A 12,050-nucleotide genomic window follows, 5' to 3' on the forward strand; every position below is an offset into this window, starting at 1 on the left:
TCTTCTCTCTCTCTCTCTCTCTCTCTCTCTCTCTCTCTCTCTCTCTCTCTCTCACACACACACACACACACACACATTCTCTCTTCCCTTCTCATTCCCTTTACCTCAAATAAACTTCACATTCAAACTCTGTCTGTATGGCATATTTGTCTGTCCCTCATCCGTGTGGTCCTCACCTGCCATGGGACCTGCCAAGGTTCCAAATTTGTGCCTAAACAACAATCAGAGTTAAGGTTCACCTCAGAAGGTGAATGGAGTTTGGGATCATTGAAAGAAGAGCTACCAAGTGTGCTTATGCCACAGACCTGAGGCAGACAGATCTCAAATTATCTGTCCTGTAGATGCGCAGACAGATCTCAAATTTATCTATCCTGTAGATGCGCAGACAGATCTCAAATTATCTGTCCTGTAGATGCTACCAGAGCTGTCAACCCAAGGGGTGCCTCTGCAGTTACAGATTTAGCAACGGGAGAAAATGACTTCTCCAGAAAACAGCAAAGCAAGGATACTCAAAGGATTGCCACAGACACAGAGTGGAGGTGTTGTGTGACCAAATATTTTCTGGGGATCTGTAACTCACATGTCTAGTGACCCCAGAAAGGGAGCCCATGGCAGACCAAAGTCCAACTTGGTGAACCATGAGCATTTCTCTGGTTACTTGCAGGATGAGGGGTTACTTACAGGGATAGAAATGACTCAAAGACAGCGCATCACCAAAGCCCACTCCAGCATGGGTGAGAATTCACAAAGCTGGGGACCTTGGGCACACTGCACAGCCTGCATGCAGCTCAATAGATTGGACAGTGTCCTTCCCAGGTGTCTCAGTTGGTCTAACCCTCTTCCAGGCAGCTCAGCTGGCTTCTGATTCTTCCAGGTAGCTGGTCTGGTCTTGGAGTGTTTTGCTTCTCTGAGAGGGACTTTTCAGCTTTTGTGGTTTGCACTGGTGTGTGGTGGGTGTGGTTGGTGAATCTGGTCAGTTTTAGGGACTTCCTGAAGCTATTTTGAGTTGTTTACCCGCCTGTTGAAGGAGCTTCCCTGTAGGGCAGGATGTTTTAACCTTGGAAGACACCGTTGCGCTCTGCATTCTTTCTGCCCCTCTCTTGCAATGGTCTTTGAGCCTTGGAGGAGGTGATAGATGTCCTTCTATGGCTAAGAACCAGGTCACCACGCCACAGTAGCAGTCGCGTGTTCTTTGGAGCTTCACCAGGGGTTATGAGTTGAGACTGACAACCGCAGTGATCTACAGGTACAAACACACACGTTTAAAAGATCATTGGACAGGCACACCACAGCCATGTAGAAAAACTATAGACGTTGTTTTCCCATTGTAACCCACGACCCGCTCAACCATACTGGCTCACAGTACCAGATGTGAACTCCCTCTTGTGGAGTGGGCCTGAACCCCAACTGGGAGGCTGTTGGGCTTACCCCATGAGCGCTGAGCACAAGCAGGCACGTGCTGCCCAAGATGTTGGCATTTCAGCGTGCAGGATCCATAGCCAAGAAGGAATGCTGGTGACAGTTTCCCATCAGCAGCCTATACTGCCACGTTTGGCAGTATGAAAGCCAGCCAGCAGGGTGAGAGTTTCCAGTTCAGTCCCAGCTTAACTTCTCCATGTCCCAGTCAAACATGAGCAGGCAGTGTTTTCAGCAGTGGGGTCTTGATGTCTGGTCCTGGCTACAACAACAGCAGCAATATTTTCATCTGTTCCTAAGCGACAAGTCAGGGGATGGATGAACCCACCTCTGCACTGAGGCTTTTATTCAATAACATTACAGCCTCTCTCTCTCTCTCTCTCTCTCTCTCTCTCTCTCTCTCTCTCTCCTTTCCTCATGTAGGGTATCTCTTGGATGTAAATGCTTTAGCTGTTGGGATGTTTAATTACTGGGCAATGCTCAGTGCCTTTAAAGGACCCGGGTCCGAGGCCAGCCTGTGTGACATTGGCACTAGGGCTCGTAGACACCACGTTCCACTGTTCTAAGTATGTGTGTCGCGTCTGTAGAGTTTGATTTTGTGCCACCCCAGAAAGCAGTTTGGTTAGGAGGCCTTCAATTCAGCCCTTCATTGGGTAAGGTGTTTCTACAGTCACTGAGGTGGATCCAATTATGGATTTCACCTCTTACGGTTGCTGTTCAAGCGTTGTATACATAGCTTTTGTTTCTTTTTATGATTGACACCAAAACTCGATGGAACCATTTGTTCAGGTGGTTTTTGCCATTGCCACCAGCTATGGCCTTTTGAACCCTTGGCGGTTTCTACCTGGAAGGGACAGTGGAGTAGCGGGGCACACACTGGTTAGCCTGCCCTACAAGGGACACTGGAGTAGCGGGGCACACACTGGTTAGCCTGCCCTACAAGGGACACTGGAGTAGCGGGGCACACACTGGTTAGCCTGTCCTACAAGGGACACTGGAGTAGCGGGGCACACACTGGTTAGCCTGCCCTACAAGGATCTTAAGTCTGCTCAAAAGCCCTTTGAGACTCTCAGTCCCAATCCCATATAACACTCTATCAAGTTATATTATGCAGAAAAGAGGCAGCTTAGGCAAGATGGGGTATGAAAATCTGCCAAAATCACTGGGCATGGTGGTGCATGCCTTTAATCCAAGAACTCAGGAGACAGAGGCAGAGTTGGTGGCCAGCCTGGTCTATAGAATGAGTTCCAGGACAGCCAGGGCTACACAGAGAAACCCTGCCTCAAAAAACCAAAACAACAACAAAAAGAAAAAATGAAAGAAAAAGAAAATGAATAAAAGAAAAGAAAACCTGCCAATGTCCCAAGAGTCTCCAGGATGCCTGTAGCTTCTTTACATGTATAGGCACTGGCTGTTGTAGGATTTTGTCAGTAACATTGCCAGATATAATATACCTCCTGCCAGACCGTAGTACCACACGAATTTTATAGCTGTGCTGGGCCCTTACACCTTGTGCAGACTGAGCGCCCGTCCTTGTTCCTTTAGAAGTACCAGTATGACCCTCTAATGGCTTTTCAAACCTGTAAAACACTCAGGGCTTAGCACTATGTCATCTATATAGCAAGACCTTTCCAGAGGATGGGCGGGGCAAGGCAACATCCTGAGGCACCATCCCATAGCAAACAGGTTACAAAGATACCTGCTGAAGCACCCAGAAAGTCTGTTGTCACCTGTTCTCAGCAAGTGGCAGGTGATCCCAGCAGTTTATAACTAGGAAGATGCTAAAGTCGAGCAGAAGCAAGGGTTAATAGAACCTGGAAAGGTTCCATCCATCTGTATCAGTTGCTCCCCCCACAGATCAAGGTGGGGTGCAGAGCATGGATAGGAGGCTCTGACCTCAGTCATTCTCTCTGAGCTGTTATGTTTTCCTCTGGAGCTCTTTGCCGGAGCCTCCCCATGTTTCTCTGCACCAGAGGAACTAAGATGGGCCTGACTTAATCTGCTCCTATCTCTGTGGGGTCAAAGGTGAGAGTAGCCCTGGTCTCCTCTGCTGTACCTGCTGGCTCCCTGGGCCAGAGTGGCCCTGGGTTGGCACTGTGGTTGGAGCAGTAGCTGTTGCCTCTCCATTCATCGCAGCCTGGCTGGGCAAACCATTTCCACCCTTAGCATAACCTTTGCACTGGAGGGAAAGGTATTCTCCTTACTCTGGGAGGGCGATTACCCACCCTGGAGCAGGCTTGATCATTTTCACCTGTATGGCTTCCCCACAAGTGTCTTCTGTGAACTGCTCCTTGGGTTCCAAAGCCTCCCAGCTCCTCCTTAGCTCACAGTTTGGATTCTTACTAATTTTTTCCTTAGAAACCCCAGCTTGATACAAATCTTGTCACATTAGTTTTTCAATAACCCTGACAGATTTTCTTTCCTTCCTTCCTTCCTTCCTTCCTTCCTTCCTTCCTTCCTTCCTTCCTTCCTTCCTTCCTCCCTCCCTCCCTCCCTCCCTCCCCCTCCCTCCCTCTCTTCTCTTTCTTTCTTTCTTTCTTTCTTTCTTTCTTTCTTTCTTTCTTTCTTTCTTTCTTTCTTTCATTCTTCCTTTCTTTGTTTCTCTCTATCTCTCTATCCATTCTCCTTTAGTTTGTTCTCTTACCTTACAGACTCTCTATATGCTGGTCTAGGTCACTGAGATCTGCCAAAGCCTTTGCCCTACTTATAAAGATCTTATCACACTAAAGGGCTCAGCAGAGCCACTAAAGCTCCATACTAGCCTCAAAGTCCCTGCTGGAACATTCTTTTCTTTATCTCCTCTGTGAACACAGCTCTGGCTGGCCCTGTGAACTGGGCTTCTCTTCTTCCAAGTTCCCCCAGTATTATTTGCCCCTCCTCTGTGGTCCTCCGATTTAATATGTTTCAGTCTGGGAGGAAACCATTGCACGACAGCAAGGGTCTGGGATCTGAAGGTGTAGTGTTGCTTATATGCCGATTGGGAATTGCCCTCCTCTCTTCTTGTTAGAGAAGCACCTCATTGAGAGTTATTGCTTATGATTATGATTGGTTGCTATAGCAGAGAGTAGGGAATGCCATATGTTTGTTTGCTCCAAGCACATAGCTTCCCACAACAAAATGAGGTTTCTTAGCATTTCTTTTTTTTATGATTTATTTATCTTTATTTTTTATGTGCATTGGTGTGAAGGTGTCAGATCCCCTGGAACTGGATTTTCAGACAGTTGTGAGCTGCCATGTGGGTGCTGGGAATTGAACCCAGGTCCTCTAGGAGAGCAGTCAGTGCTCTTAACCACTGAGCCATTTCTCCAGCCCCAAAATGAGTTTTTTTTTTTTTTTTTTTTTTTGGTTTTTTCGAGACAGGGTTTCTCTGTGGCTTTGGAGCCTGTTCTGGAACTAGCTCTGTAGACTAGGCTAGTCTCGAACTCACAGAGATCTGCCTGCCTCTGCCTTCTGAGTGCTGGGATTAAAGGCGTGCGCCACCACCGCCCGGCTGAGGTTTCTTGTTAATATAGGAAAGACCATGGGTATTGGCTAGCTGGACATAAAGGAACTTTAGTTTAGATAAGGCAGATTTAGCAGAATTTATATGAGCGAGACTGAGAAATGAACAGATTGGCACTTGGAACATGGAGGGGTTCAGAAAGCTCCATCCAGCCCCGAGGGCCGCAGTATTTACAGGAAAAGGAAGCAATACACAGAAACACGTGTTGGCAACAACTCTCCACTCCCCTCACGTAGATGTGGTGCAGTGAGTTGCCAGCCTGTGACCCGCTGAAGCGCAGCTGTTGGGATCCTCTGAAACCAAGCTCTTTGCTGCACGAATATATTGTTAGGTTTCAATTCATTTGCATACTAAATTAAGTTGCGGTTTGCTGCAAGGAACTCAGAAGTTTGGAGGCAAACTCAGGCCAAATTTAGTGTAAGTTAATTCTACCACATGATAGAAAGCCTCCATCTGTGAGGCTTAAGCCAGCAAAGTTTATTATCTTGTGCCTGGGGAATCTGGGAAAGGAAGGCAGTTTAGCGCTGCAGTGGTGTCTATAGCAGACTAGCCAGGGCCTCAACTGTTTCTATGTCTTCCTGTCCCAGCAGGCTTAGTGTGTGTCTTCTTTGTCACATATCAGGATAACTGCTCCATCTGCAGCGCTGACTTTTGTATCCCAGGATTCAGGCTCTGTATTGTACAAGGGCAAATGGCAGGCAGAGCGCCTTCCTTTCAGAAGCATTCCTGGAAGCTCCCATCTGTCAACTTTCCCTGTGTATCCGTGACTCGTGTGTGTGTGTCACTTGGCCAATTCTGGTTCGGTGGAAAGCCGGAGATGCACTTCGTGCGTGCATGGCTCCTCACGTCAAAATAAAGTTTCTTGTTAATCTAGGAAAGAAAGAGACAAGAGTATTCATAGCTTCGAATGATGGGGACTTTTATATAGTGGCACTGTGGAGTGAGTTCCCTTGCAAAGTTATCCTTGGGATTGAGACTCCCTCACCCCTCTTGTCTATTCTTATTCTTGCTGAATAGTGGGATTCTGTAAATGGGGTGAGGGTATAGGTTAATCCTTCCTGACATCCTTCTCCACAGTCACTGTCACCAGGACAACTTGTCTTCCTTTCTGTTCTCGGCAGCCTGGAGGAAAACCATATCTGTGACGAAGGGGTGTGTTCTCTCGCAGAAGGACTGAAGAGAAATTCAAGTTTAAAAATCTTGAAGTAAGTTCCTTGTGATGGTACAATAATGCCTCGCCTGAGGACGGGGGGAGGGGTGTTAGGGTCAGAGGTCAGGCTCTGGCCAGCTCTGGGAGTCTCACTGAGGTATCTGCCTTGGTCTGGGCAGGTGAGGCTGCCAGTGCTCATTGCTTCCCTGGCATGAGGTGTGGTTGCCGCCATTTGGACAAGCGCCTTTCGGAAGGTGGGATTTGACTTCAGAGTGGAAAGGCTCCCGTTGCCCTGGAGCCTGGGAGAAATACATCCAGTGCACGGAACAGCAAGTGCTGCTGGAGCACTTGGGGACACTTAGCGTGTCATTGATCGGGTGTGGAGGTGGCTTGTCTTTCCTCATTGCCACCCTTTGCCTCACTCGATCCTAAAGGAGGTCAGGCCGTGGTGGGAGTGGGAAGAGGCCTGTGTTACTTGTTGCCAGACTGATTCTTAAGCATTCCGTGTGGCAATAAGTACACCGTTCCCATTTCCTCATAGTATCTATATATGTGAGGAGATAAAGAGAAACAGGATGGAGATAGGTAAGTAGGGAGAGAGAGAGAGAGAGAGAGAGAGAGAGAGAGAGAGAGAGAGAGAGAGAAAGTGCCTATCTCTTTCGTTTTCTGCTGTCTTCTCTGCCAAATGTTGGTTGGAGTCCAGGCTTCACAGACAGACCGTCTCTCCTTGGACAGAAGCCCTCGTTGCCTCAAGTGTAAAGGGATAGTATTTGGCCTCCGCATGGGTTCTGAGCCTGCACTGACGTAACAGGCAGAGCGCTGGCACACAGGGAAAGCTCAGCACATGCTGATATTGTTCTCAGCATCGCTTTGATGGCAGATGTGCAGCAGGCCAGTGCTAGGGAGGAAGGCAGATGGAGTAGTAGTTCCTAGAAGGCAAGGCTAGGAACCCATGTTTCCAATGTGGATCAGCGCCTGTCTCAGCCTCTGTCCCTAACCTGTGTCCCCGTGCATCACTCTTTGTGCTGTGCCAAGAGCTCTTGCTGTGTTTTTTCCTGTTCAGTTTTACTCTCTGTGAGGCAGACACTTCCTTATTCAGACAAATTTGCTGAACAGCAAATGGTAGAGGCTGGATCTGAACCCTCGGAAGCCTGGCACTGACCTGTGGGGCTCAGCCCTTATGTTTTTCCCAATGTGTGACCAGTTCAGTGAGTGGAAGAGGGACAAGAGCATTGGCCTTCGTAGATGATCTCACTGGGTTTATATGCTAGGCTTCCTGAGACCAGACAGGCTCAGCAGAAGACCAAGTGTTACAGTAGCACATCTTGTCTACTTCTTTTCCAGGCTGTCCAACAATGGCATTACTTACCGGGGTGCAGAAGCCCTCCTGCAGGCCCTCAGCAGGAATAGTACCATTCTGGAAGTTTGGTAAGGCCACTGGAGAAATTTCTTTGCTTTCCCAAACCTTGGTTTCCATATCTGGGAGATGGGGTGATAGGAGAAATGAATGGTGGAATTTTGAAGACCGGTTTTGTTCAACATTTGCTATTATTCTGCACACAATAGATTTAGATCTCTGGCTGTAAAGGAAGTCAGTGTCTCTAAAGAGGGGCCAGTTCTGTTCAAACTCAGGGTGTGGTGGTGTGTAACTGTAATCCCAGTGCTCAAGAGGCTGAGACAGGAGGATTTTTGTTTTGTTTTGTTTTGTTTCTAGACAGGGTTTCTCTATGTAGTCTTGGCTGTCCTGGAACTCACTCTGTAGACCAGGCTGGTCTTGAACTCACAGTGATCCACTTGCCTCTGCCTCTGGAGTGCTAAAGGCATGCACCTCCACCACCTGGCAAGACAAGAGGATTTTGAGTTTTAAGTCGGCCTAGGTTACAGAGTAAAATCCTGTCTCAGAAAGATGGACAGGCAGAATGAACAAACAAAAGACAGACAGACAAGAAGGAAGGAAGGAAATAAAGAAAGAAATCAGGAATATTTATTCTGAGACTTTGGTCTTCTAAGCTACAAAGTAGGAATAGGGGTGTGGTTAGACAATTAAAACAAGAACCCCATTATTCACTTCTGGCCATGACACCAGCTCTTACAGATTGAGGATGCTATGTGAGATCCTCTGCACCTTTGATTTCTGAAGATTACACCGGGTGGGGACCGCAGTACGGCATGGCCACATCTGTATCATTAAAAGCCATGGTCATCCATGTGTTTGAAAAAGGAATTCAGATACAACTTGATTCAGGCTCCTGTTTCTCATGTAAAAAACAGAAAGGAAGGCTCTGGTTTAACACATAATGAGTGAAAATTAGGATTTGCATGTTTCAGGCACTGGTCTAGATTTCAATACATTTAAAACTAAGAGAGCTCTGGAAGGGTCTGTACTTCAGATCAGGTATGTATGGTGAGGCATGACTGTGGTCCTGGTGCTTAGGAGACTGAGGCGGGATTGTGAGTTCCAGCAAGTCTGGGCAAGAGCATTACCTCCAAACAAAACAAGCACACTTTTCAGTATTTCCTCAAAAATGCTGTCCACACTAGGACCGTATTTCCTCTGTCTTCCTGCTCACCCATCCCCACTCCCCACCTCAGACAGAATCTCATGTGGCCCAGGCTGGCTTCAAACTCACTGTGTAGCCAAGAATAAACTTCCAATTCTTCTGCCTCCACCTCCCAAGTGCTGGGATTACGGGTGTGCACCACCATGCCTGACTTGGAGCTCCGTTGTCAATGCCAGACATTTAACCAGAGAGGAGAAAAAGTTGGCCCTTCTTAGGTGGGCCGACTCTCAGAGCTGGCTGCAGTCCCACACAACTTATTACCTAGACAGGACCCATCGGCACTTGTGTTTCATGCAGTAGCAAACAGATTTCAAATAGCGAAATTGAAACCAAAGCGGAAACCTGGGCTGGAGACACTTTGCTTCTTGTGTGGCTGTGAAGTTTCATTGCCGGGGAGGTCAGGTAGTCTAGCATTTGAAACAGCATGCTTTTGGTTGTTGTTGTTTTATTGTTGCTGTTTTAAATCATTGCACAGGCCTCAGAAGTGTCACATTCTGTTGCCAAGGAGTAGGCCAGCCTCGGGCTGCTTCTTAAGGGTTCCGATGCTTCTCACTGCTTATTGATGAAGCTGTGTGGGCATGAATTTTGCTCACTTCATTCTTAACAGATGTGATTATTGCCTGAAAAAGAATAGCTGGCTTCAGGAGTCTGTAGCTGGCGTGGCTCCGTGTTGCTCATTCTGTGGGGTGGTCCTGATAGCCCTGGGTGGCAGCTGCTAAAAACAGAACCCCTTACATCTGGTAAGCCCGAGGCTGGGACTGGGCATGAACTCCTCCCAGGCACGAGTTCAAGGGTGGCCACTTTCCTTGCAAGCCTCCACTCAGATCTCCCTTCCTTTCATCCCCGCAGGCTCCGAGGGAACACCTTCTCCCTGGAGGAAGTCGAAGCACTCAGCTCCAGTGACAGCAGACTCCTGCTATGACCTCTCAGCCTTGGAGGCATGGACTCTGGAGGCTGAAGAGCTCCAGGCGACATCCCCGTGCTACTCGGGGCTGGACTTTTCTCCTGGGAGCACTATAGTCACCTTCTGATAGCAGAAAAAGATGTTCCAGTGCCCTCCAGAACTGACTTCTCCCAAGGATGCATGATGGTTCGCCTTAGTTAACTGAACTGGATTAAGAGACACGTGGGATGAGAGGACCACACTTCTGTGGGGTGTCTAGAGAGGATCATCATGTAGGACAGTGGCTGAGAGGGGAAGGAACCTGACTGAATGCGGGTAACACAATCCACTGGGCACCCCGTGGGAGGAAGCTGAAGGAGGAGGAAGATAGCGTGTACTTGCATCCGTGAGCCCCTCTTCTTCCCGAGTGAGGTCGGCTATGGCTGCTGCCATCACCTTTGCACAGAAGACTCCAGCTTCTTTGGCTTTCAACACAGACCCATCGCCAGCATCACTTCAGGGAGCTTCCAGGCCTCAAGTTGGATGGAACAGCTGAAGTGTCCAGTCCCTTCCTTGGCCAGGGCAGCGACCAGATTCTCTGCCTCTCCAGACGGCTGTTGTTGGACTACCCAGCCCCAATGGATGGTGAATTTGAGAAGTTCCCTTTCCTTCTCTTTCCTTTCTCCCTCCCTCCCTCCCTCCCTCCCTCCCTCCCTCCCTCCTTCCCTCCCCCGTCCTTCTTTCTCTCCCTCCTCCCACCCACCTTGCTGGTTCTGTTCCTCAGAGGAACTCCGGCTAATGCACCTGCTTTTGCTTTCTTGTTTATTTCCAGACTCTAAGCATGAGAGGAACACAAGAGGATCCCTCCGACAGTATGTGGCCAGCCTCTAGCAGAACGGCCAGCGTTCTAACGGGGGTCAGTCAGGACCATGGATGTCAACTCGGCCTCTTGGTATGGAGACCTAGACCTACATGCAAGACACCCCCCTCCTCTTCTCTCTCTCTCTCTCTCTCGGAGAGGAGTATTCAGGAAAACAGCTCTTAGCTATGTCTGGACTCTGCTCACACTCTAGGGCCATCTCACTCCGGTCCCGTCCCTCACTCTGCATGAGGCCCAATGGGACCTCAACCCAGACAGCAGACACAACACCTATGCTGCTCTCCTTTGTTAACGCAAACAACGGCCATTTGCCCCCACCCCCACTCCCATGAAATTCTAGATTGACAAGATAAAACATGGCCATACCCCAGCTGGGACCACGGGTGGACTTTGGTTTCCAGTAGCATCAATTACTCTGTAGCCGGCCGCCGCCGCGCCTTTGGAGTCAGTTCCTGTCCCAGCTGCAGCTTTTTAGAGCTAATCTGGGCCAGAATTTCAAGCAGCTCCAGCAGGGCCTCGAGCTGGTGGTGCCTGTGGACTGAGCGCTGACAATGGACTTCTGAAACATCCCCAACAGGCAGCCCCATTTGGTCTGTGACAGATGCTTTAGGATGTAGAGTCAGGGGTTGGAGGTTTGCCGGGGGACGAAACCTGGCCCCGCCTTTTTTTTTTCTAGGCAAGGTCTTTTGTGGTTTTTTTTTTTTTTCAAAATGTCACCTTTGTAATTTGTTAACTATACCGATTTACTGCCTTCCATATCATCACGTGTGAAAACAGGTGAATATTTATGAACTGCATTTGTTTTATTTTTATGCTGGTATTTTTATAGAAAATGTGATCATGAACTTTCTGCTATAAATAACCACAGAGGTGAAAACTCTGGAGTTACCAAGGCTGTGTTCATTGTGATGAAACATTTAAAAATATCCCCCAAACCTGTCAAAATTTCAGAGTTCCGTGTCCCACAATGAGGGGGGGGGGACGATGTTGTTTTCTATTGAACAATTTATTGCTTAACGCAAAAGCAGTTCTTAGAAATTGCTGGCAGTCCAAACACATTTGGCTTCAACTTAGTAGAGTCTACCCCAGCGTGAAATCAGAAGCTATTCTGGAGCCTTCTAGGGTGCATGGGGACAGCCCTCTGGGCCTTCTTAGTTCTTTCCAAGTGGAAGTAGGAGCGGAAGTCTTTTACCAGGAGGAAGGTGAAGAAGGCAGGAATGTGGTGTTCCTCCTCCACCAGCCTGCTGCACTGGCTTGCCTGGCACAAGACTTAGCCATTCTCTGTGAGCATGCGCATGGTGGCTGCTGGCTGTGATGGAGTCCTGCTTCCTTAGAGGTCTTCTGTGTGTCTGGTTTGCTAAAGGTTGGGGCATTTCCTTGTGTGTGTGTGTGTCCGTCCGTCTGTCCATGGTCTCACTCTCTGTCCCTGGGGCTCTGCCCTGCCTGGGTTGGTGGTGCAGATGATGAGAGGAAGTGGGAATGGCTCCACCTTCTCTAAGGAGGGACTATAGTGGCTATTTTCGCAGCACCATGTCGGATGGTAAGCTCATCTTCGGTAACAATTCATTAGCTAGTTATGTCCGAACAAATGCCACTCACTGTCCTTGTCCTCAAAGCAGGGTGAGGGCAGAGGGAAAGCAAGTCCATTAAAAGTACAT

The 12,050-nt window shown here is 48.5% G+C and overlaps 1 protein-coding gene across 1 annotated transcript in view; it reads left to right on the forward strand.

The window, feature by feature from the left end:
• Nod2 (nucleotide binding oligomerization domain containing 2) overlaps positions 1-11,236 on the forward strand; it is a 43,424-nt gene extending 32,188 nt beyond the window's left edge. Inside the window, exons 10-13 of the mRNA XM_050119833.1 lie at positions 6,040-6,123; positions 7,413-7,496; positions 9,479-10,157; positions 10,345-11,236. Of these exons, the coding sequence (XP_049975790.1) occupies positions 6,040-6,123; positions 7,413-7,496; positions 9,479-9,551 (241 nt within the window). The 3' untranslated portion in view covers positions 9,552-10,157; positions 10,345-11,236. The remainder of the gene's footprint in view (positions 1-6,039; positions 6,124-7,412; positions 7,497-9,478; positions 10,158-10,344) is intronic.
• The last annotated feature ends 814 nt before the right edge of the window (positions 11,237-12,050 follow it).

This window comes from Alexandromys fortis, unplaced genomic scaffold (genome assembly GCF_014885135.2).
Source record: "Alexandromys fortis isolate MF-2015 unplaced genomic scaffold, M_Fortis_MF-2015_v1.1 scaffold_178, whole genome shotgun sequence".
Lineage (NCBI taxonomy): Eukaryota > Metazoa > Chordata > Mammalia > Rodentia > Cricetidae > Alexandromys > Alexandromys fortis.